We start from the raw sequence: 27280 nt of genomic DNA, 5'->3' as shown, positions 1-27280 counted from the left end.
TTTATGAATTTTGGACAGTCAAATATAACTTAGATAATATTTAGCTAATAACTTAGTCGTTTTTTTTTGTTTGGAGCCAATCACTTTTCTTATTTATGAGCTAATAGTAAATAGTTTTATTTTAGCCAGTGAGATACTTTCCTTGCATATTTTTCTCCAATGAAAAAGAGTTTTATTTTAACCTGTCAGAGGAAAGCGGAGCAACTATATAAGGGCTGAGGTTCGAAGCTATTCTCAGTCACTTATTCATCGGCTTGTAAAAACTGAACATTGTGTGCAGACGTTAACATTGAGTGAATTTCGAGTGTGAATTAACGGTAAGTACTTGTTAAACTGTCAAAATTTTCGGTGCTGATTTTAAGTGTTCCTCACAACCTAACCTGCGATTGATTATTTTTGGAAAAATACGCCGGGTTGAATGAGCTCAAGAAAACCAGAGCTCGTTGCGGTGAAAAATAACCGAAATATTGATTTTTAAAAATTTAACTATTTCTGAACTTTGTCAAAATTCAAGGGGGTGATTTTTAAGTGTTCCTTATAACCTCACCCGTGATTGACTATTTTTAAATATACGTTGTGTTGAATACGTTCATGAAAACCAGAGCTCGCTGTGGTAAGAAATAACTGAAATATTGATTTTTAAAAATTTAAGTATTTCTGGACTGTCAAAATTCGCGGTGGTGATTTTTAAGTGTTCCTCATACCGCACACATGATTGATTATTTTTTGAAATATCCGTTGTGTTGAATATGTTCATGAAAACCAGAGTTCGCTGCACTGAGAAATAACTGAGATAATCACTTTTGTTATTATGATCCAATAGTAAATAGTTTTATTTTAGCCAATGAGATACTTTCGTTGCAGATTTTTCTCCAATGAAAAAGAGTTTTATTTTGGCCAATCAGAGGAAAGCGGAGCAACTACATAAGGGCTGCGGTTCGAAGCTATTCTGTCAGTTATTCATCGTCTTGTAAAAAGTGAACATCATGTGCAGATGATAACATTGAGTGAATTTCGAGTGTGAATTAAGGGTTAATACTTGTTAAATTTTGTCAAATTTTCCGGGGGCGATTTTTAAGGGTTCCATATAACCTCACCCATGATTGATTATTTTTTAAAATATACGTTGTGTTGAATATGTTCATGAAAACCAGAGCTCGCTGCGGTCAAAAATAACTGAAATATCGATTTTTAAAAATTTAGGTATTTTTGAACTTTCTGAAAATTTCGGGTGGTGATTTTTAATTGTTCCTTGTAACTTGCTCTATGGTTGTCTGTTTGATGAAATATACGATGTTTTCGATCATGCAGATTACGAATATTCTGCCCCATTTCACTCAGAGTTAATAGTTAATGTGCGATACGCCTAATATGAGATTTTTGGATGATTTTGCAATGTAAGAAATGTAATAATTTGCATTTTTCTATTTTCAGGTTTAGAAAATATCACTAAAAGCGTTAGGAAGAATACGTTATTGGAGAAAATACTCCTTGGCGTTCTATAGTGGGAACAGCCCCAATTACAGTGAAAGCATCAAACAGCGGAAATACGTGAGATATATTTTTTTTTTCAAAAAAACGCTAATAGTACTAATTCTTTTAGTACTAATAATAAATGCTAGTTGATACAATAATAAAATTACTTTTTTGTTACAAACACCTTATTTATATACTATAGTATTCTAAGCATTAATAGTGCTTTTTTTAAATGGAAAGTTCTAGTAAAATTAAAATTATTAACAAAATAACTAGAATGTACAAAAAATTACGAATGAATGGTACAATGATAACTGCACAACTTGCGAGAACCCCTGAAGGGGAAACCCAATTTCCTGGTTGCGAAGCGGAATTGCTCAAATATTGAAGATGTTAATGGTAGATGTAGATTCCCACCATCAGGTAGGGCTGACATTATGGAATCAGAATAATCCAGAGGATCGCTTTGGTTTTCATTTCGAGAAGCAGCGAATGTCGGTGAAGACTTCGTCTGGGAGGCCCTGAATCGAGTCATACAGTCTAATGCAAAGTTTATGGAACAAGATCGTTTTGTTATTGATTTTCATCATGTAGCTTTACCTGTAGGGGAAGGGAGGAAAAGTCAAAATTTTACATCTGATGAAGAATATATGAAAAAATGCAATGGTATAGTCGTTATTAAAAATAAAGATAGTAGTTGACTACCTCATGCACTTATAGTTGATAAAGGCCTCATTGATAACAAAGGGGATAAAAATGCATGTAAGCCTTATTATAATCAAAAAAGAACTTTACGTCTTTAGAAGCTAAATTATTGTGTAAGAAGTTTCTGGCGTTTATTTGATGCATGGTGGTGGCATACCTGAACTAAAACTAATTCAAACATATTTAACTGATTATACGATTACAGTGTACGACGATTTGACAGGGGAGAAAACATTTTTCGAGCGCATCGGTGGTGAGAAGAAAATTAATTTACTCCTGATAAATAATCATTATAATATTATTACCAATCTATGTGCTGCATTTAGTTGTATGTACTTTTGCGATACATGCCATAAAAAATATGATCATGGAGAAAGGCATATAGGTTGCTGTAGGGCATTATGCAATAAATGACAAAAAATTCTCCATGTAAGAAAAGAGATGAAATATTAAATTGTAATAATTGTAACAGATGTTTTTACGGTAACGAATGTAAGGTGTATCATATAAAAACAGGTTTGTGTTTGCACCTAAGAGTATGTACAATATGCGTTAAAGCGTATGTTATCAAGAAAAATAAAAATCTCCATCAGTGTGGCGAAACATTCTGTATAAACTGTGAAAATATAATCCCCCGTCATTTATGTTATATGGAATCACGAAAATATTCAAACGTAGGAAAATGGATGATGGTATTTTATGACATAGAATGTAGGCAAGATGAAATATTCCGTGAACATGTGCCTAATTTGTTAATCACGCAGCAAGTATGTTATCATTCTTTAAGAATAGCGAGGGTAATTCATGTACTATTCGCAGCAGAAAGGAAAACATTTTTATGGTGAAGAGTGTGTTACTGATTTTCTGGATTATTTATGTAGTACACCATCCAATATTAAGAAAGTTATATGCATTGCACATAACGCAAAAGGATATGATGCACATTTTATTCAGCGTGCAATTATATCAGCGAAACGATGGACTCCAAGTGTCATAATGAAGGGGTGTAAAATAATGACTATTGATTGTAAATATCTGAAATTTATTGATGGTATTAATTTCTTTCCAATGGCTCTATAACAATTATCCGATGCATTTGACATAGAAGAAACAAAAGGTTATTTTCCGCACTATTTTAATGCAAAAGATAATCAAACTTATGAAGGACATATGCCCGGGCCTAAATTTTATGGTTTTCAGTATATGAAAGAAAAAGAACAAAAACAGTTTCTACAATGGTATGAAAAATCCGCAAATCAATCAATCAATTTTAAAGAAGAATTAATTCGTTATTGTCGCATGGATGTTGTCCTTCTACGGAAGGCATGTGTTAAATTCCTGAAAGAATTTCAACAAATAACTGATATCAATCCATTAGTCGAGGCAATTAGTATAGCATCTGCCTGTAATCTGGTATTTCAACGCAAATTTCTCAAAGAACAGACTATAGGAATTATTCCTCATAATGGTTATCGTTGGTCAGATCAACAGTCCATCGAAGCGATTCAATGGTTGGTTTACGAACAAGAAAGACAAAATATTACAATCAAGCACGCAGCAAATGGTAAGGAAATGGTTCTAATGGGTGTTTTTAAAGTAGATGGATACGCACGTATAGATGATCAGATCCATGTATGGGAACATGAAGGTTGTTTTTATCACGGATGTGTTAAATGTTTTAAAACAGGTCGTAGTAATCCTATATATAACGATCCAGATACCAATCTTGAAATACGATATGAAAGCACCATTAGAAAAATTAATCATTTAAAAACTTGCGCTATGTAGTACATGAAATGTGGGGATGTGAATGGAAGAATGAACTGCGTAAAAAGTTACATATTGCAGAATGTGTGACACATCACCCGCTGTGTAGAAAAGATCCTATTAAACCAAGAGATGCTCTGTATGGGGCACGGTGTTCAGCTGTAAAATATTATTATAAGACTGCCCCGGTGAGAAGGTGCACTACGTACACGTTATTTCACTATACCCGTACTGCTGCAAAGTAAAAAATATGCTATAGGGCACCCAAAAATCTATGTGGGTGCTGAATGTGAACCAATCAGTAAATTCGAGGGAATTGTCAAATGTACAGTACTTTCTCCCTGGGATTTGTATCACCCCGTTTTACCATTTCGCAGTAAAGATAAACTTTTGTTCCCTCTGTGTCGCAGATGTGCCGAAACTTTAAATACAGAACAATGTGACCATAGTGATGAGGAGAGGGCCCTCACTGGGACGTGGCTGGTTGACGAAGTTCGTAAAGCTCAAGAGAAAGGTTATAAAATATTAGAAGTGCATGAGGTGTGGGAATATAAAGTAGTGCAATATGATACTGTTAAAAAAGAAGGTGGCATTTTTACAGAATATATAAACATATTCATGAAATTGAAAACAGAGGCCCATGGTTGGTCTAAATGGTGTAAAAGTGAAGAACAAAAATGTTAGGATTATTAGGAAAGAGAGGGAGTACAGGTAGAAAGTACTAAAATTGGAAAGAAAAACAAGGCAAGAAAAAGTATATGTAAATTGGCATTAAATGGTTTATGGGGTAAGTTTGCTCAAAATGAAAACATGAGTCATGCTGAGATTATTCGAGAACCTGTCTCATTCTATGATACATTAACAGATAGTAATGTTGAGGTAACCCAAGTAATTGCAATCGATGAGGATGCGTTATTATTAAATTATCAGATATTGGATGACGCAATTGTTCCACTCAAAAATACTAATGTAATTATTGAGGCATATACCACCATGCATGCTCGATTAGAGTTATACAACTATTTAGGAAAGGCAGATAAAAATGTCAAATACATGGATACCGATAGTCTTATTTATGTGGTAAGACCTGGAGGAGTAAAATTATCTCTTGGTGATTATATTCGTGATTTAAAAGACGAATTAGATAATGTACGTCCCGATGCATATATTAGAGAATTTTGCAGTGGCGGGGCAAAACATTATGCTTATGAGGTTTGTAGTAGAGGTACTACAAAAACATGCTGTAAGAATTACTCTCAAGGGTGAAACAATGAAAATTGTTAATTTTGACCAAATTAAAAATATTATTCTTAACGACGCCCCTCCAGTAACAGTAACATACCCCTACAAAATTGTTCGTACAAAAGACAGCAAAATTATTAGTAAGGAGGAAACGAAGACCTACCAATTGGTACATACCAAACGTAAAAGAGTTGAAGGAAGATATGATACAGTGCCTTATGGTTTTAAGAGAAATAGACTATTGTAAAAAAGAAGTTGCGTAAAAAATAATTATACATTTGGATAAAAAACAACTTGTAAGTACCTTCTACAACATCGATAATTCCACAGATCTTTGTGTATATTTGAAATATTGTAGTGATTATAAATTTTATGTGTTTGTAAAATTACGCATTGCTAATGAATGTATTGTGTTATCAATTAATGAATGGTCCAGGTTTTTATCATATTCCATGTATATAAATGATTATTTTAGATAAGGTCAGAATGCAACTCAATACGGACTAAGTGAGAAAACGGAAGTAATACTTGACGCTAATAATGACGATGTTAATTTAATGTATATTTGTGCAGATGATGATAATAATAGAGTTGAAATAGATTTTTCTACATGGAAAAAATTTACTATTTTCCATGTATGGATAAGGCAATTCCTTCATGTTCTACATTTGCTCCTCTAATAACTAAATATCTATATGAATGTGTTTTGAACGGTAAATTTTCTAAAGTTACTTTTGTTCAAGATACTGTCACAGCAAATCTATTCGACTGGAATTAGTTTCTATGTTATTGGGTGATTGATAAATATTTTATTTTTGAAGAAATATAAAATAGAGAGAATAATGGAATTTCACCATCCTTTCAAATGCATTATTGGAGGACCTACTGGTTAGGTAAATCATATTTTGTAAAAGAATTTTTAAAACATTATGATAAAAAATGGAAAAATATAGAATGGTGTTACGGTGAGTGGCAACCTCTGTATGAAACTCTATCCCCAGGTTGTACATTTAAAGAAGGTCTGCCAATAATAGATGATTTTGCAGCACAGTCTGGTCCACATCTTGTAATTATTGATGATTTAATGCGGGAGTATGATGCACGAGTTGTTGACTTCTTTTAAAGGTAGCCACCACCGAAATTTATGTGTTATTTTTATAACGCAAAAAATCTTTCACCAGGCTAAAGGTATGCGAGACATGTTATTAAATTGCCATTATATAATATATTTTAAAAATCTAAGAGACCAGGCTCAAATTAATTATCTAGCACGCCAATTATATCCTGGTAACACAAAATTTGTGCCGGAGACCTATCAGGACACAACTCGAGAGCCTCATAGTTATTTGGTTTTTGATTTAAAACAGGGCACTCCCGACGAACATCGCGTTCGAACAAAAATTTTCCCCTCATATTCTTACATTTATGTTTATGTACCAGTAAAAAAATTATCTCAATAACTTTTATATTTTAATACTCAATTTTAGTATAATAGGTACAAATAAATAAAAAATGATTAGCAAAGAAAGTGCGCATTTACGAAAACTTTTAGCAAAGGCAAAACCTAAAGTACGCATGGCAATTTTACAAAATGCTGATCCCGAATTAATTCGCTCTTTTTGTGAATGTTAAATAAAAAAGAGAAAAATAAATTAAAAAGATATAGAAAGTAATTGAGTTATTTCGTGAAAAAAGATCCGTCATTAAAACCAAAGAAAAACGAATAATTGTACAAAAAGGTGGGTTTCTTACCGCATTTTTGCACCTATTATTGGAGGTATACTATCTAGTTTAATTAAATAATTATGCAGCATACACAAAAACTTGTTTTACTTTCGCCGGAAAGATTGCACCAATATCAAACTATATCTAATTTAGATGATGAGATGAAAAATATTTTATATAATAAAAATATGAGTGTTGAAGAAAAATGGATACGATATAAAGAGGTGTTATAAAAATATTTACACATTGTGCAAAAACCTACTGCAACATCAACTAGTGTTGGTACTAAGGAGGACGAGGAGGAGGAAGATGGAATACTATCTAGTCTCCCCAAAAATTGTCTGCGTAAAGCAAGACCTCTATTACGTAAATTAAAACAATATTCCAACATTCATTTGGATGACAATGGTAATGTTAATATTTATAATAAATTAATTCCTGGTGCTAATGTAGTAGATCTAATATCAGATTGTGAAAGGTGTCGCAAGAAAAATATTCCCCCTACTAGTTGGGAACCCTTTGCTGTACTGTTAGCAAAATCCAATATACCTTTAGAGTATATAGGTAATCCACAGCGTATAGAATATATTCGTAAGCCGATACCATCATCTGCTGCTGCTGCTCATGATCCAAAACGGGAAAAAGGAGAGGAGGAGGAGCCACCACGTAAACGTAAAGTTGTCAACAGATGGCATGATTATAAAATATGAAGAAGCTGGCTGATATTTATTATAACCTCTCACACCCTGCCTCGTTTTCAACTGCTACGACATTATGGGTAGCTGTGAAAAAATCAATTACTTTACACAAGGTGCAACAGTGTGTAAAAGAACAGCCGACTTATACACTGCATAAGCCAGTACGTAAAAAGTTTCCACGTAATCCCTATTTAGTGTTCAATATTGACGATCAGTGGCAAGCCGATTTCAACGATATGCAAAGTCTGCAGAAGTATAATGATGGTTACAGGTATATTTTAACAGTGATTGATTTCTTTAGTCGTTATGCATGGGGTGTGCCTTTACGTACAAAAACTGGTGAAAACGTTATAAAAGCATTTAAGCAAATATTTGCTTCTTCTCGTCATAGACTCTTACGTCTACAAACAGATAATGGTACAGAGTTTGTTAATAAACCATTTCAGTTATACTTAAAAAAGCAAAATGTTAAATTCTTCACAACACAAAACTTCGATATTAAGGCAAGTGTAGTGGAACGTTTTAATCGAACTCTTAAAGAGCGAATGTGGAAATATTTTACAGCAAAGAAGACTTACCGACACATAGATGTGCTATCGAAACTTGTTCAGGCATATAATTCTAGACCACATAGAGCTCATCAATTACCGCCCGCCAGTGTGAACCAAGATACCTTTCAACAAGTTTGAAATAAATTAAAAAACCGATGCCTCATACTAACATTGCATAATACAAAAAAGGTGATACTGTACGCATTACTAAAGCAAAACGGCATTTTGAAAATAGGTACAAAGAAAAGTGGAGTGTAGAAATATTTAAAATAAAACAGGTGATACATACGGAAAAGAAAGTGGTTTGTGTGTTGGAGGAATTAAATGGTGAAGTTGTTGATGGTACTTTTTACGAAGAGGAATTACAAGGAGTGCCTCTGCCTAAAGTTTATGAAATAGACGAAATTTTAGAAGTTAAAGGTAAACATGTACTTGGTCGTTGGCGGGGTTACCCCCTTCCTTTAATTAATGGATTCCTGTGTCATATTTAAAACATTTAGTCACAATACAATATTATAAATGAATGTTATATTTGTGTATATAGGAAAAAATAATAATGAATAATCCATACTTTAAATACTATACGCATCAAGCAGGAGGTGGTTATAACGTGTATAGGGATGCACCATATCAAGAAGGTTATGGTATTGGAAGTCTTTTAGGCTGTTTACTTCGAAGTGTATTTCCATTAATTAAACAAGGTGCAAAAGCTGTTGGTAAAGAACTATTACGTACAGTAATTAATGTAGCTGGAGATGTATTAAGTGATAATAGACCTATTGACGAAGCTTTAACATCACTTTGGCAAGAAGCTAAAAATAATTTAAAAACTAAAGCTCAAAATAAATTAAGTCAAGTATTGGTAAGATCTGGAAGAAAAAGAAAAATGTTCATTTTGCACCGACTGGTGGTTAAAAAAAAGGAAGAGGGAGAGTGAGGGAGAGGGGTTCCATATTTTTTATTAATATGGAAAGGGGTACTAGTTTTATCTTACATTACCGAGTAACAGTTCTATGGAGTATTTTCACAAAATACTTTGTCATGTTATACTACCAAACTAAATCATCCATTGGTGCTAGACAAAGGTGAGTGGGAGACAGCAGTTGTTGAAGTACATTATACAAATTCATTTCAGAATGTTTCCAAATATACTAATAATATTTATTACCGTCTCATGAATACAAAAAGCTGGAACATAACTAAAATCTTACCAGGACACTATTATAATGTTGATTATATTCTATCTCAAATTAATCATAAAAGTGATATATTAAATTTACAATTAAAAGTTAAAACATCAGTAAAACGAATCGAAGTCACTAGAGTAATAAAAGATCAAGAGAATCATATAGAAGTACGTCTATCTCCTGAACTAACCAGAATACTAAGCTTTGATCATATACAACAAGAAGATATTGGAGTTGTGCATCATACTCGTTATCTACCTTATTTACAAAAATTGCTACTTACACTTATGTATATTTACAGTGATATTGTAGAACCACAAATGGTGGGTGACACCATAGCTCCATTGTTACGTATTATAAATACAAATATGACAGAGTATGATATTAAAAATGTACATATTTTTCACAATCCTCATTATGTCCCCGTGCAACGTAAATAATTTGATCAAATTATTATTGATTTAAGAGATAGTATAGGTAATCCACTTCCTTTCCGATATGGCAGTGTATGTGTAAAATTACATTTTCGCAAACGTTATACGGTATTGTAAATTTTACCATGTGTAAATATTAATAGTAAGAAACAAAAATACAGTGTGAGTGTATGAAATCAGAATTGGATTTATTTGCTGGTTTACTCACTCAAACTAGTATTATAGATAATAAAATAGTTCCACATAAGCCTGTGGCTTTAATATCTGATAATGCACCAATAGAATTTGTTGTCCCCGGTCATGGCGATGACTATATGGACTTAACGCACACAATGTTATATATTAAAGGTAAAATCACTAAATCAGATGGTTCTAATTTAACTTCTGCCGATAAGAAAATTGGTCCTGTAAATGATTTTCTCAATGCAATGTTCAGTGAAGTGCAATTATTTTTATTAATCAACTTATTTCCTACTCTTCACATACATATCCATATCGATCGTATATCGAAAAACTACTAAATTATAATGCTAATGCTAAATCAACGCATCTTCAAACATCAATGTGGTTTAAAGATACTGCAAACCATATGGGCAGTGTGACCGATAGAAATGTAGGAATTAAACAACGTTTTCTTCTCACTACTTTAATCAGTCATTTGAATTATTGGGTTATATTCATGCTGATATTTTCAATCAGGAGAAATTTTTACTGAATGGTGTACATCTGCGTATTAAACTAATTCCAGTTAAACCTGCATTTTGTCTAATGGGTCCTGATGGAAAAGTTGTAGTTACAGATGCAACATTGCTTGTGAAAAAGGTTGATATATCCCCAGCAGTTAAAATAGCACAAAATAAAGTATTACAAAATTTTAAATTTAGAATAAAATATCCCATAACAAAAGTGCAGGTGAAGACAGAAACTTTACCACAAAGAATTATGGATAGTACACTTCCAGATCTGTTTTCCGGCATAGTGCCTAAACGTATTATTATCGAGTTTCTTAGTAATACTGCTTTCAATGGTACTTATCAGACAAAACCGTTCAATTTTCAGCATTTTAATATGTCATTTTTTACATTGTATGTTGATGGAACACAGGTACCATCCAAATCACTACAACCTGATTTTGATAATAAGCTATATATACATGCATATTCCACGTTATTTACAGGTTCAGGTATTTATTGTTCTAATCAAGGTAATGATATTTCACTTGCTGAATATCCTAATGGTTATACTCTACTGGTGTTTGATTTAACTCCCGAATATAGTGCTAGTGCTGCATTTCATAATGGTCCACAACGGCAAGGAAGTGTACGTTTAGAGGTTTATTTTAAAGAACTACTGCAATCTCCTGTAACAGCAATTATTTACGGTGAACTCTCCTCAGAATTAGAAATTGATTTCCAGAGAAAGATATATATTATTTGAATAAAAATGTTAAATACACTTGAACTTTATGAGGCGCTACAACAAAATTTGCTTAAAAATCATTTTATTGGAGTATATGCTGCAGATGAGCTACCGCTGTTTATTCATACATTTCCGTAAGCCATAATTATAAATACACATTCTAGTCATAAGTCTGGTGAACATTGAGTTGCTGTTTATATATCTAATATGCGTGTGGGGGAATATTTCGATAGCTATGGTATACCACATTATATACATCATCATATAAGGTTTTTAAAACGAAACTCTCTGAATCATACATGGAATAATAGACGAATTCAAGGTGATTTATCTCAATTTTGTGGGCATTATTGTTTTCTATATCTAGCATGCCGTGCTTCTGGTTATTCACTACGCGATTTCTTAAACAAATTCTCACTTACCACTATTGATGCTAATTATATTATGCTTTATTCATTTATGAGAGTATGATGATGGTCACTGGCGCGAAATTAAGTTATCCGTAAACCATGGTCACTGGCGCGAGATTAAGTTCTCCGTAAACCGTTTATGTATGATGGTCACTGGCGCGAGATTAAGTTGTCAGTAAACCAGATGTGTGATGGTGACTGGCATGAGATCAGGTGTGTGTGTATGTGTATTTGTGAGTGCGTGTGAAAACCAGACGTTATTTTTTACACTCTGCTAAAATGTCTAAAAAATGAATAACCTAACCTTTTAACTCCGCCACTGCCGGTCCCAAGCCCGGGATGAGAAATGAGGAGGGATGGGGGTAGCTACCCCTGAAAAGGTGGAGGTTCTATTAAATTATATAGGAGTTGGAAAAGTGCTCATAAAAGAGAACGAATACACACCTACTGCTATGTTCGTAGTCTTTTTATGTTAAAATAGGGGTCAGAAAATAAGCCATACTCTTTTATTTGTTCTGCTATGTTTAAATAGGGGTAGAGAGAATACAGTTGTGTGTTCGTAGTCTTATGTATTCATTGTCTGCTAAAACAGGGGATGAAAACGAGTACATCCCTACTATATTCGTAGTCTTATGTAATTTCTGCTATGTTAAAATAGGAGTTGGAAAATATGCTCATAAAAGAGAACGAGTACACCCCCTTAAAAAGTGCTCACAAAAAGGAATGAATACACCCCTGCTATGTTTCGTAGTCTTATGTATTCTCTGCTGTCTTGTGTGTTCGTAATCTCTGTTAAGGGGTTGAAAAAGTGATCATAAAAGGGAACGAGTCCAACCCTAAAAAGTGCTCATAAAAGAGAATGAATACACCCCTAAAAAGTGCTCATAAGAGAGAATGAATACACCCCTAAAATGGAGGTCGTAAAAGACCATGGGTGGACGGTACGCGGGTTATAGCGTATCGTGAGACACTGGAAAATTGAGTCCTTGATCTCAGGAGACCCTGGAAAAAAGGCGATTTTTCAGCTACCGGGTGTCAGGTGACGCCACTCTACTGTCGAGTCATTTTTCCTCTAATTTCACCCGGGATATTCTTCGGGGTAATTATTTGGAAGACTATGGTTTCATAATAATAAAGGTTTTATTGCTTATAATTTTCCTACATTGCTTTATTTATTCTCCAAAATAATAAATAACCTTTCTTAAGGAAAGCACAAAAAAGCCGTAATGTATTAGAAAACTGACTTATTCAGGAAAATGTGGACGTTTCAGTACATGCGAACTCTTTTCCACATGACAGTACAACGACTTTTCTCTAAATAAAAATGGGGTTCCTGAGAGTTACCAGACAACAGGTGTATCCACAAAATTTATTATTTTAATTACTGTGTATTGCTTAATACTTTCAAATTTTATAGTTGGCACGATATTTAAAACTTAGGAAACAACGATTTTTAGGACACATATCAAATCGCAACACTTAGGTACCTTACACGTTGGATTCATTAAGGCAATAGTACAAGTGTAGTTCATTAGCAGTCATAAAATGCTCCTCAATGTGTCCGTTTACTGCTACCTTTGCACACTAACACTATATTCAACGTAGCAGGTGTTATCACTATTTTATAGCATAAATATTGGATACTAATTGTATTTCTAGTAGAGCCTCGATGGTATCAATTTCAGATTGACGTGATCCGTTTGGGCTTAGGGACACCATATATACCTGTATATATAATTGTGAGAAAACTTCTAATGAAATCCGAACATAAGTACCAATAGAATATTTTATTTTATTCAAAAGTAATTGCCAGACACATTAACACACTTACTGGATGATGAGACGAAACAGTTGTAGTCTTGGTAGAAGAAATTAGTTCGTTGTCGGATCTATAACAATACCCTTTCTTGTACTTAGTCCTTCGATTGAAATCAACGTCCACGAATAACTTCCTTCAGGTCGCCACACAAAGAGAAAGATCTGGGTTCTACAGAGGAATCTGGAATGATTTCATATCAAAATTTTAAACCGCGCCCCTTACCAGGTTTGTACCTGAGAAGCGTGCGTTACAATCCAAGACACTTTGAATTTAGGCGTCTCTCCGTTTCTGCAAAACAGTTTCCAAAGCGCTTTGCACCTATTGCCACTCTCGCACGACGAAGACAATAAGCCGAGGGACCCTGCAAACGAAGAAAATGGTCATCGTGACTCTACAGGAACTTGTGTGGACACCTTTTGACTTATTTCACCGACGAGAAGTGGGATGTTTACATTGTTGACTTTGCGTTTTCTCTCGGGCTCAAAATGCTGGCACTACATTTCGTCCCTTGTGATGATACGGAACAGAAACGCACAGTTTTCCTCGTACTATCGGCGCATGTCTGTCAGCCATTCTTTCAATCTTTGTCCCTTCGTCACTTGCCACAGAACCCACTTCTCGCATTTTTTTGGAAAGACAGCTGTTCTTTGATAATGGTATGAAACCCTACATGACTCGAACATGACTCGAACATGAATTTTTCCCTTTTGGTTTTTCGATTTTCCACGATCAGACTGTCAATCCGCCCAATCACATCAAGCTTAATGGCTCCGAGGCCGTCCTTCTCGGAATCGTCTATGTTACTCCTACACATTTGTTGGTAATATGTAGTGTTCGCCAAACATACCAGATGTACGAAGAAGTGTTTTGCGTGCTCCACCATCCTCATATAATAAAACGAGCCACGCCTATTTCCTTTGGCTCCATTTCTAATGTTGGATGAACCCACTTTTTACTACGCACACCTATAGAACATTTGTGTGTACCTGCAATTTCTCGCTATCCATTCCTCATGACAAATGACAGTGTTAAAGAAGTAACAGCAGAGTTGTCAACTTTTGCGAGGAATGTGTTTTATCCAGGTTGGGTGATTTCCATTTAATTGCTTCTCATATATATAGTATATAGGTAGAGATATAAACATATTCATGTTTAAGATTAAGTATAATGATCGTTTAAGCGTATATGCAAGAAGAAGGTAAATAAATCGCTACAAGCAAAACACTATGCTAACAAACTAACACGCCACACATACATTATGTGAAAAATTGCGTATTTTCAAGAACTATTTTAGCATTAGTTCACAAAACATAAATGCAAGACTAAAACAAAGATACCTTACATAATACAGAAACACGTTGATATACGTTATCCAAGTTATTACGGGATATGGTCACCGTAAATAAGTATAAATATGTAGGTTCTTGGGATATATGGTAGCATCCTTCACGTTGAGTTAGACTTACCTTGGAATGTTGTGCTAGCAGCTCAACACATTCAATGTTTTCCATTTATAGGCAATTGTTGACGAGTTTTGCACGATTAGAAAAGTCATTGCTATATATGAGCAGAAACCCTGACCAGAATGCACCTCTAGAAATGTCGCTCAAAATCATGTACAACCTGGTCCCTATATCTCATAGAATTGAAGGATCACCTATCGAAAATATTAAGGTTTGTACTGTTATCACGGAAATATCTGAGCTGACAAGTACCCCAATGCTGTTCCTAAAAATTTAGACAAGTGGACTTCTCGTTCACGTCAGATTAATGTGTGATGAAAGTTGATATCGAACAGCTTCTAGATTCATTTGGAACTGTATGCCCTATTCATTAAGAGTCTACTAGTTATGCTCTCGGCAAACCAGTAAATATGTAATGGCATAAGGAAAGCACATTCCAATACACAACACCCAATTCCCTCTATACATACGAGTGACATTATCATTTACAAGGTAATTTCATGGACCGCTCAAATCACAATTTATTTGGATACCCAGGTACTGTCAGCCATCAATCTTTTATTGGTGTTGCTTATATGCGGAACACATGTCCACGTATATCGTTGAAGTCTCCATTAACCGTGAACCAATTTCCTGACATGAACATGACAATTATAATTCATAGATTTTGTGCTACTGCTGTTTCCACATCATTATGAGCTCTCGATGATGCAATTCTTGTCAAGTGGATCGAAATGAAATCTCTATGCCATATTCTGTCTGTCTATTTCCAAATGTAACTTGACCACATTACGGTAACTGAAATAATCTTCGTATGCCTCACAAATTTCCACACCAACCATTAGTGTTTGATTTATTTCCATCCATCGCCAAATTTATGCTATTCAAGTATGTAAAGAGTCTCAACTCTGATAAATGCAGTTCGAAACATTTTTCGTGCTGCACACGCTCTTCCTATCCGTCACTTTTAGTTTCTCAGAGTTCAAGTTAGTTTTGGGAACAAAGACAGACACATCTCAAACCTATTCTTCATACCGTGAAACATAACATTGTGTTTTAGTGTTTGTAACGGTAGTGATTTTAATATTATAAGTTTACATGCATGTGTTTGAAAGATAATGAATATCTCTTCACAGAAGATAAATCAGAAGAGAAATCCCAAGTCATGGCGCTAAGCAAGGCAATTATTACATTGTATATTCATGCACATTAAATTTTGCATGTAATCTGAGTCCCCAATTTCTTAAAATTTTAACAATTTTTTCTCTGTATAAAATTGAGTGATTAGTAATTGTGAATAATCGTAATCATACCATATATGAACATGTTCCCATACAATATCTGAAGAAAATTTAAATATTGAAAAATAACAGTTACGCTTCATTGAATTCACAACGGCAACAGTGGTTTGGACGGATTTCGGTAGTGCAGAAGGAAAATTTGTATAACCACGATATATGAATAGGTGCTTCATTTCTTCATAAACTCTGCGGAGTTCTAAACTGCGCGGGAGAAGCAGTGTAAGTGAAGAAACACAGGTTTTGAGAAGGCGACTTCTTTATTTTACCAGGAAATATACTTTACTTACTTTATTCAGTTAAGTATGAATTACTTATAATAACAGTAACAAGACGCAATTATTCAATTAACGTTTGGAATTGAGTAAAACCATGAAACCTGAGGTAGAACATGACACATAGATCTCCAAATTTGACTTACTCATTTTGACAAACTGTTTCTCCCGCGCAGTTTAGATTTATTTTAATGTTTTATGTGCCTTTGTATACTATAGTGCAGACTAAAAGTAAACTTAATTGAACTTTATTTATGGTGTTATTTTTCTTTTGTAATATTGGAACTGTCAAATTACCATTGTGAATATGTTATTTCTATGATGTGTCATGATGAAACAGTAATGATTTTCAATTTTTAATAATTTTTAACAAGAGTTTCTGTTTTTATATTCAGCTATTATACTTAATTCTTCTATTTGTTTAATAAATATGACTACACTATTGTGATTCATAGGCATACCACAATCTCATACCTTAATGAGGACTTTATTATAGTATAATATACTAATATTAGATATATTATATTTCATGTTTAGTTGAAAATTTTAAAAGGCATAAAATTTTATATTTATTTCTTGCATTGTTTGCAGTATCTAGATATATTATCATTTGCATTGGAGAGATCATTAGTAACGATCAATTTGAATCAGATAGATTAGGTGCTTGATATTAAAAGTAAGGGAAGTCATCTTAAAACTAACTTGAATAAATATTTAATAACAAACCCTTATAACGAGCGAAACATATCAGTCCTTCCAAGTTACAATGTTTATATTCTTCTGAAAGAGAAAATATATATTTTATAAACTTAAATATGATATTCATGAATAAATATTAAGCAAAATGACAATCAAATTACTATACTACAAGAAACAGTTCAAAGAATAGTACTGAAGAAGTGACACTGACATTTTAGAAATAAAAGATACTGGTGATTGCACTATCTTCTATTGCAAGACGAACAAGATGAGAATAAATATGATTCTACTTTATAGAAAACTTATCAAAGTAAGTATTTTCAGGACAAAAATATTGCATTTATTCTAATTCTTATCTCAATACAACATTTACGAGAAACTTTCTCAGGTATTGTTTCCATAGTACACGTAAGTTATATTTAACAAATGGTTAATTTAGCTATACCATTATAGATTATTCTAGAAAACTATTAAATATGTGACTAAATTCGGTATGTCCCAGCACTAACCTCAATGCGTTTAACTTTTTAAAACGAATTCAGCTATCAGCAATTGATGCCTTTTCAAACAGTTGTCTTATGACTTTCTTGAAAGTGGTACCTTTACGTTCTTAAGATAATATTGTTCTTTTAATGAATATTACTTGGGAGAAGCAAAGATGAAAACTTTGAGCACCAGAGGAGAACAAAACGTATTGCATTTTTTCTGCATTGTGAAGCATTATATCGACATGAATATGCAAATGTGACTCTTTGGTCATACATCATCTCAAAAAAGGGTTAGTACACGTTTACGTCTTTTTTCTAGAAGTAAGAGCAATCTTCAAACAATTAATGCACTAACGATAATTTCTATCAAATAAATAGATGTAAAAATTTCTGGTCCTCATCCTCAAGACGTGTGTTCTTCTCCCACAACTGAAACACAGGCTTTAAAATTAAATTAAATTCTTGTCGTCAATCAGCCTTTGTCTCGCCGACAAAAGTTGATCTGGTCTTTCTGTCCTTTCTGTCCTGTTGCTGACCTTTTATCTCCGACATATGTAGGTGTCCTCAACCTTACCGTAGCAGTGACCGTCTGTTATTACCTTCGCATAAAAAATGTTTTGCACTCTCAGAATTTTAAAGTCAATTACTAAAGTTTTGGCTGAGTAGAAGTTAATACAACTCTCATGAAGACAAAATTAATAACTAATTATTTTTAATCTGAGATCTCATACTATTATATATCCCCGGGAACAGAAAACCGCCCGTAAAATTAATAATTAATTGATATAGATCAACTGAGAGTTAGAGAAAAATTGACACATGGTTCTTTGAAATTATATAAGATTAGATAAAAAAAAAGTAAAACTGCCTAAGCACGTCTCAAATTATGAATACAAAACTGTTATTTAATTTACATCTTTTCTCAAAATCAATCATATTCAAAAAATCAGAGACTTGAATTAATAAAGGTATGTGTATTTCAGGAATGCAATTTACCTTATTAGCTACATTGTGAGTAGTAAAACAACTATGTATAAACCAATATATACATCAGGTATATACAACAGCATCGTTATATTAATGATATATAGATAGATAGATTCTAAAGGTTACCTAAACTGATCAAATTATTATTTTCAATATTTTAAGAATACATTTTTCTTTCACTTGTATCAGAATAAGCGACTTACCTGTGTTATGGAAATAGAGTGGTATACATTTGCATGCTTCTATTAGTTTTTTGTATCTACATTCCATTTTGCAGGCCATTAAAGAATATACAGGATTCACAAATAGTTTTCTTTCTTCTCTGAAATAACATTTTCTTTGATATGGAGTCACTTGATACAAATTGGGAGAACTAACTGTTTGCATTATTGTGAAAGAATATTCACTTGCACCACCGTACGTATTTTCATCTAGAAGTATGTCTTTCATTGTAGGGTACTCATAAGGTGAACTCAAGTACACCTGCATTGATCAGATAAGAAAAACTTAATTATAAGCTTAAATGAAAATAACGATTACCAACACTAGACACATACAGCAAAAAATTTTTAGCAATGCACTTACAGGTATAGCATACATTTATATACATAAGAACACTATATTCAACCAATTATGTGTACAACGTCTTTGAACCTCACATTGCTAGTTTTTCAAAACTAACGTTTTATCATTTTAGCAATGAAAATAAGCGAAATGTGTGCAACACATATGTAAGAGCATACATCTGGCATAGGGAAAAATCATATCAATGATTTCATCATCACAAGTAGAAAAACGTATACCAATTGCAAGATTTGCATTTTTTTGTTTTTATAGGGATCTGAATTTCATTATTTCCTCTGGCACATATTATTTCTGATTACACTATATTCTCTAAAATTTCATGGGTCATGTTTCACTTAAAAGCTTTAAAATCATTATCATTTCTACCCTGGAGAACAAGGTACGGCCCACGACACTATTTTTTTTCACCAATACGTCTAACTAAATCATGTTGTGCTGCAGTTAGTATTGAGCCATTTTTTGTTAAATACTAACAAAATTTAAAATCGTTTTCTAAAACATTCTTCGATAAAACTCATCCTAAAATAAACTGCCCATTTTATATATTATCAAAAGAAATAACTTATGTAATATATTAAGGATATTAATGAAATATTTATATCTAAGATCCATAATTATTTTTTTCTCGAAAGCCATGTAAAATGAATCTTTTTTTAAAGCATATATAAATATGGTAAATTAATATATTGTTATGTTTTATGTGAAACTATTTATTCAGTTCCTGGTAATAGTTGATTGAATATTTATATCTAAAATAATAACAAATTTGAATGAGTGGAATTTTATAAAAATTGCCAAAGAATAATAAAGCTTCCTCCTGGAGCAAACTGTACTTGTTAATATCCTCACGCATACAATTTGTGCAACACTGTAGGAGCACTTATAAAATATTTATTTGAAATGTATTAATGTAATTATTGGGTAAATAGTCTGAAAAGAACCTCGTCCACAAGAATAAATTGTGTTTTCCATAAAATGTACTTTTCACCATTATAAAGTTACTGATATATTTAATAAATTACAAACGAAATAAAGTAACTCATTATTGAGGAAGTTCTCTACAAATAAAGTACCCTTAGTAAGTTACTTTTGAAATATGTATTTATGAATTATGAAGAAAGTAGCCTGTTATTTCTGAATTAAAAATGAACTTACGCCTACATCTGCGCACAAATAAAAATTGAACGCTGCAATTTTTCAGGACAAATGAGTGTAGCTACATTTTAATGTTTAAAATAAAATATATACAGTATCAAAATATCGTCAGAATAGATTATGAGAAAATCGTCCGGAAACAACTCACAGGCCCTATAAATAATATAGGAGCTTGTTTAAGCGCAGAAGAGTTATGTAGTAATGTGAGGTTTTTGATGGAATTTCTAAATATTAAATCTAAAAAAATCTCATTATTGTTTTCATCAGATAATCACTGAAAGAAATATCATCACGAGATTGAATTCTCGCCATAGAAAAATATCATCACCTTAGAATATTTATAAGACACACCAGGTACACTGTATTTTCAATTCATTACTGAAAAAAAATATTTTTGAAATGTGAACAAAATGACTTGAGCCATTTTTCTGAAAAAGTCCTTAAGAATGTTTTCCAAGAAATGAGTTATTTCTAACTTACTGTCCTTCAGAAATGACATGTACCAGATCACGAAGTTGTTTGTGGAACATTGATATATGAATTATTTATACAAATTAAATATATTAATTATTTATATAAATATATAAATAATTTATTGATATATGAATTATTTATACAAATTAAATATGTTTTTGAGAAAAGCATAATTTGAAATGTTTATCATTCACTAAATTACCCTCTGTTTTGCGGATAGGAATAAAACTCGAGAAAAAAACGGAAGATTACGTAAAAATTCTTAAATTTAAAATTTGTTTGGGATACGATGAACGACATGACCTCTATGTAAGAGTACATAACGACAAATAGACGAAGATGTGATCATACAGAGAATGTATAATGCCACTTGTACGGTATTTATGATCCATGAAACTTGTAAATCCGTTGAAATCACGAAGTGAATTGTCCCCCAACGACCGAAGTTTCTTCTGTATTCAAAATTTTGGGTCGCTGGGGCACCATTTAATATTATTCAATGAGTTAATTTTTCTCCTTCCTTAATTTAGTTTCATATTGAACCATTTTAGGGGTGAGTCCAAAGAAATTAGGAAATAAAAATTAAGGGCCACCCTAATATATATATATATATATATATATATATATATATATATATATATATGGTGTTGACCGCTTATGGTCTCTAGAATACCATGAAAGTATATTATTACGTTATTATTATTATTATTATTATTATTATTATTATTATTATTATTATTATTATTATTATTATTATTATTATACATTGTTCTTTTAAAATCAAATTGATTAAGGAAACATTAGATGTGTGTAGTTTCCCAATTTAATAAGTGTGTCTTATTTCACAATATCATAATTTAATTAAAGTAATGTGTTCTATCCTTTATGATCAAACTAAATTTTCGTAAAATCTTCTTTAGGGAAGGCCGTTGTACCAGTGAACACTTTCAGAGTCTTCGAAATTTCCGTTCTAGTATCCAGCACTTTGTTCACAATTTTTGTCGAACATTTGAAGTACCATCTCTTTCCTGTCAGATAGGATGATTTTTAAACGTGTTACTTAATTACACATTGTAATTAAGTAACACGTTTAAAAATCATCCTATCTGACAGCAAAGATATGGTACTTCAAATGTTCGACAAAAATTGTGAACAAAGTGCTGGATACTAGAACGGAAATTTCGAAGACTCTGAAAGTGTTCACTGGTACAACGCCCTTCCCTACAATGTGTAATTTACAATAGCTTTTATACTATGTAATTAGAACACATCCGTTTTGTTCACAAGTACATTATGCTCAGGTACCCTTGGACAGACCATGTTGTACAGTTCGCGGCATAGAAATCGTTACAAAAATTCTAAGTCCAAATTAATAACAAACTCTTGCCCCGTTTTCTTACGCATCCAGAAATATACGTCTCAATCGCTTAGGTGCTTCTAGTGCGATCCAACTCCAACTCCTCCCATACTCCACTTCTCTTTGTCTAATGCAGTGTGTGTGACGTAGTACAGTCTTTCCATTCAGACGAAAAAACAAGAATCAAGTTTACAATGTTACAACTCCAAAAAAGTCTTATTCCTTCGTTTGTTCCGAAATATCTTTAAAGAGCCTAAATTTAAAAAAGTCACAAATCTTCCCATAGCTTCATTAATACCTTTAGTTTCATTCATTACCTTCTTTAAAGACTGCAAGCTAATAAGATGCTCCCTAAAAAATATATGGAATTTGTCAATAACGGCAGTACGTTTTGTGCTTCCTAAAGTCAGTAATGCATGCACAGAGCTAAAGAATATCTACTGGCAGAAATGAGTGTTATTCAATGTTTTATTTCATTTATTACCAGTAATTGCAAGCAAATGTACCAAGAGCGTCATTTGGGCAGGACAGGAGGGCGTAATTTCCTTTCTCTAGAGCCTCATAAGTACATATTGTTTGATCAAATATATAGTAACACACGAATAAAAAAGGGAAAAAATTGTCGGTACAGACTCTTCTCCCGGAATAAAATCTAAACTGACACTGCTTTTAGCAACAAACCTATAGGGTTATGATATCACATTGTAGGAGAGCTTACATTTGGTTTCAAGAGTCGAAGGTTTGATCTCAAGCCATATGAGTTCCTGGGCGACATTCAGAGAGACACAGACAGACAGACAGAGAGAGAGAGAGAGAGAGAGATTGAAATATGGAGACAGAGAAGAATGATTTATATTCACAGATTTAGAACTGGCAAAAATGATTGGACAGCATTCGTATTATGATGAAAATTGTGATTTTTTGAACCAGAAGAAGGGAAGGTTCCGTACTGCGAGAATCACATTAGGCAGTTTTCGAATTAATATGGAGAACAATTTTTAGAGCATCAGATGGTTATGACTGGAGAGAAAGATCTTGAGAACTGAGGAATTAAGAATTTTAAATATCTGCAGTTTCCAAAACTGGTTTCGAACCGCGAACCTTGTATTTATCGAGCCATGGCTTTACTTATTCTGCTACGGAGAACTCTGTAATCATTCACATACGTTTTGTTTAGCTATGTTGAAAGCTAACATAATGCGATATTCCAAAATTCGACTTCGTGGATGCGCCGTTCTGATAGGATATAAACCTCTTGTAACTTAGTTACAATGTTGATAATGAACATCTTGTTCAGGACAGTTTTTGTGGCAGTAAAATTTGTTACTATTGTGTTAATTAGGTGACATTTGATAGAACCATCTGCTAAGTAGTGCCAAAACCTGTAAGGCATTGTCTCTTAGGTGAATGGTTAATGTAAACACTCCTACGTGTATGGTACAAGCTTCGAATCAAGACAATTCTTATTGATTATTTTCTTTGAGCTACCATCTCAACAATCTACTGTGCGGCCTAAGATACTGAAATCATTCCAGGGGAGGAAAGGGGTTAAAAGTAAAAAAACTAAAGAATACGAAAAATATTGGTGTCAAATTCATAGGTTTCTGGTTCAAAGAGATGAATAATGGCTACCAGATGCAACTTCTAACTTGTTTGTAGCCTCGCATAAATGGAAAATTGTTTTAAAATTATATTTTACATTCAAGTATGATTGTTTACAAAAAGCTTGTCCTTCAACATTATGATTTGTAATTATTTTCTACTGCATTTTTTATTTATAATAACATATTTTCTATATATATTGCATCCTATGTTACACGTTTCTTATTTATATTTTACGTCTTACATTTGAAGAGGAGCTTATGACAATATATAGCAGCAGGGACATACACATAATGCAGGTCATGTTAATCCAGAGCTCCTGCCTTACGAATTCACTACTTTTCTGTAAATTATATCTAATTTTAGAGATGATAGAAATTTATTAAAACATGCCCTCAAAACGCCTTGTCTACGTCCCTGCAAAGCAGAGAAAATTTTAGAGAGTGAGCTGTTAGTAATTTACCCCAGAAGTGATATCTCCGATAATTCCGAGTATGTTATCAGTATTTTTGCCTTACCACTTTATTGAAACGCACTAAAAAGAAACTCTTCTGAAGTCTTCAGTGGTTCCCCCTTTGGACCTCATGCAAATAGGGTTAACCTTGGACATATCAACATCCGAAATATCACCTTTTATATCAGTGATCCTGAAAAATATCCATTCGACACAAATATAGGATATTTTCGATTCTTTTTGCCTGTCACTCTTGCATTGTCAACTCCATGCCAACCAAGGCTTAATTTGGACTTAAGTAGCATCACTATTTTTCTTTGCACATGAATTCGACAATAATATCGTTCGTATTTGACGTGTTGTACATGTCATCTTGTAACGAATCCTTGAATAATTACGTTCCATTTACGATATTTTAAATTAATTTAGTAATAGTCTACAAAATTTTTATTTTTATTGTACTAAATAACATATTATTTCTGTTGATAAATTTTACTAAATATATTTCGCGATTAGTAATTGATAAAAAAAAATACTCGAGTTGGTGTCTTGTCATAATATAGAGGTGAGATACTGCATTTCGGTAATTTCGGAAAGGAAGAGGAGAATTGTTTTTATTTTCTTCGCCAGATTTTCCATGTAAAATTCTAGAATTTTATGACTGTGTCCCAATAACTTTTAAATAGAGGATCTGCCCTTAGAATAAAATCTTGAAGCCATACGCCACAGTTTCGCCACCCCTACTCTGCCCACTCCGCCCAATAGGATCGCAATGTTTGGAGCCAACAAACATGGCGGAAACGAAAGTAATCAGGCAATGTCGGAAGCGAGAGTAGCCAATCAGGCGTGCCGATGCTCTGTTGTTTTTTGGCTTCATCGATTTAGTACGATGAAGATACATATGGGTAGATCCTCTATTTATAACATCCTTGTTTTATCCAATTAGAACTGTGAGCCAAATCACGCTTCGTATAGACCAATTAGTACGCTTCTTCTCGCTCAAAAAGAACGCGAGAGGATAGAGTGTATTAATTGCGGCGGAAGAAGAAAGTAAGATCTTATAATTTAGCTTCCCTAGGTTTTGTTCTAAATCTAGGGAAAGAATGAAAGAAAATTGATGATATCCTTCCCAATCTAAGTGGTAAGTTGTAACGGAGAGAGGGAAAGTTCAAGGTCACTCCCAACTATTCTACAATTAGCCCTACCGGAAATTTAATTTGTGATATTGGCGTTTGAAAGTGAAAGGAAGACAAAAAGCGGTCAACCATAACTCTTTATTTTGGTATGTAACAGAATTTATTATGACGAGCTGTTAATTTCCGAATTTCTCTCTCTTCTTCCTCTCCGAGTTAGCACCATAGTTGTAGCAATTGTCATTGTATATGACAGCAATTACCTCTTTATATGAAAAGTAGAACATAGAGAAATGTAAATTACTTGATGTTTAAAATTTATGTTTTGTTTATTCCGCCAATTTCATTGTTAATTTGCTTGATATAAATGATGATAGTAATTACATAAGATGAGACTAACATTTCTTTGAAGCGTGCTCATGTATTACCGATAAAGAATAACTGTAACACTGTGTGGCAAAATTGGAGTTTGGAAAGGATAAGTCATTTGGAATTGAGTCACGTGGCCAATATTGTTTAACATTTGCATAGTAAACACTGAGGATAAGTAGATAAAGCGCGACGTTTTTGTTAGTAATAAATATGCTATTCACTGTGCCCGTTATTTTCTTCTGCGAATGTTCAGTACATGCATAATTCCATTGTTGATTTTAGGGTTATGCAGGCCTTGAATGCCCACCAGACGCAACCGTGTTCTTTTGAGATGTGCTCTCGTGCCGTTTAACGCAAAAGTTAAACGTAGTTTTCAGCTAATTGTTCTGTCTCAATATTTATCAGCTATATTTAATTATAACTATATTTATCACCTGGTACAATTACAGTGTCGAATTACAATGTGAATGTCTTAAGCTGTTTTTTTTAGTAATTCAGAGCTTCTCTATATATGAAGTACAACTTTCGTATATGAATATAGATACAGCAAATAAGAAATCACTTATTCGTGAATTAAAAAAAAAGCATGTTTACAATAATAGTTCTAAAGCACATCAGGATTTCGTGTACTTTTCCTGGTTACCTCTGTAACAGGGATTTATTCCTAACAGGGATTTATTCCTAACTAGATATCTGTGAAAGATGGACCCGTTTTTTTCTGTTCTGTAGTCAGTATCAAGAGATAGTGTAAGTAGACCCAAAATAGGACGTTAGAATCTTAGTTGGTAGTAGATGTTTAACCACTGAATCTTTCTAGTGTGAAGTTTAATAATGGCTATTTTCAAGCTGCTGTATCAGGTTACAAAATTTACTGTATTTTTATATAGGAGTGGCGCAAGCTCTCGAATCCTGTTCTATTTCTTGTATCAAAAATTTTACCGGAGCCTTCTGAGACAAACAGCGTTTAGCGAGCTAGGGCTGGCGAGTAGAGGATATCTCAGTTTGTCAGTTGTTGTTTTCTAGAATGGTTAGTTTATACAGAAATTTAATACTATATGTTTCACTCGATGATAAAAGCACATTAATCCAACGATTTTGTACACATTTGTTTTATAAGTTTAGTTCATTTGTAAATGGAATAATTAACCTTCTTATTTAATATGAATTCAATAGATATTGATCTGTCTAAATCGGAGTATACTGTGAAATTAGTTTCATTTGAAGTTAAAAAAGCGTTATGTAATACTATATTCGTCCTGAAAGTGATTACTCTTATGGATTGAGTTGTACAGTTCAAAATTATTATTATTATTATTATTATTATTATTATTATTATTATTATTATTATTATTATTATTATTATTATTATTATTATTATTATTATTATTATTATAGTATTTTAGGATAGTTTGGAGAGATCAATATTTTGATTATTGCATATGGTAATGTGAGTAAAGCTACTAGCCGAGAATAATCCATTCAATTACTTCTACTTCAAAAAAATC

The 27280-nt window shown here is 32.9% G+C and overlaps 1 protein-coding gene across 1 annotated transcript in view; it reads right to left on the bottom strand.

The window, feature by feature from the left end:
• The window catches only part of LOC145682245 (uncharacterized), a 198096-nt gene that overhangs the window by 19911 nt on the left and 150905 nt on the right, over positions 1-27280 (bottom strand). The window contains exons 6-7 of the mRNA XM_081753828.1: positions 18847-19126; positions 17196-17249 (exon numbers count right to left, since the gene is read on the bottom strand). Coding sequence (XP_081609954.1) covers positions 17196-17249; positions 18847-19126 — 334 coding nt within the window. The remainder of the gene's footprint in view (positions 1-17195; positions 17250-18846; positions 19127-27280) is intronic.

Source organism: Thermobia domestica, chromosome 3, assembly GCF_964235325.1.
Source record: "Thermobia domestica chromosome 3, izTheDome1.hap1.1, whole genome shotgun sequence".
Lineage (NCBI taxonomy): Eukaryota > Metazoa > Arthropoda > Insecta > Zygentoma > Lepismatidae > Thermobia > Thermobia domestica.
The sequence above is the reverse complement of the archived record's forward strand: the minus strand, read 5'-3'. Positions and strand labels throughout refer to the sequence as shown.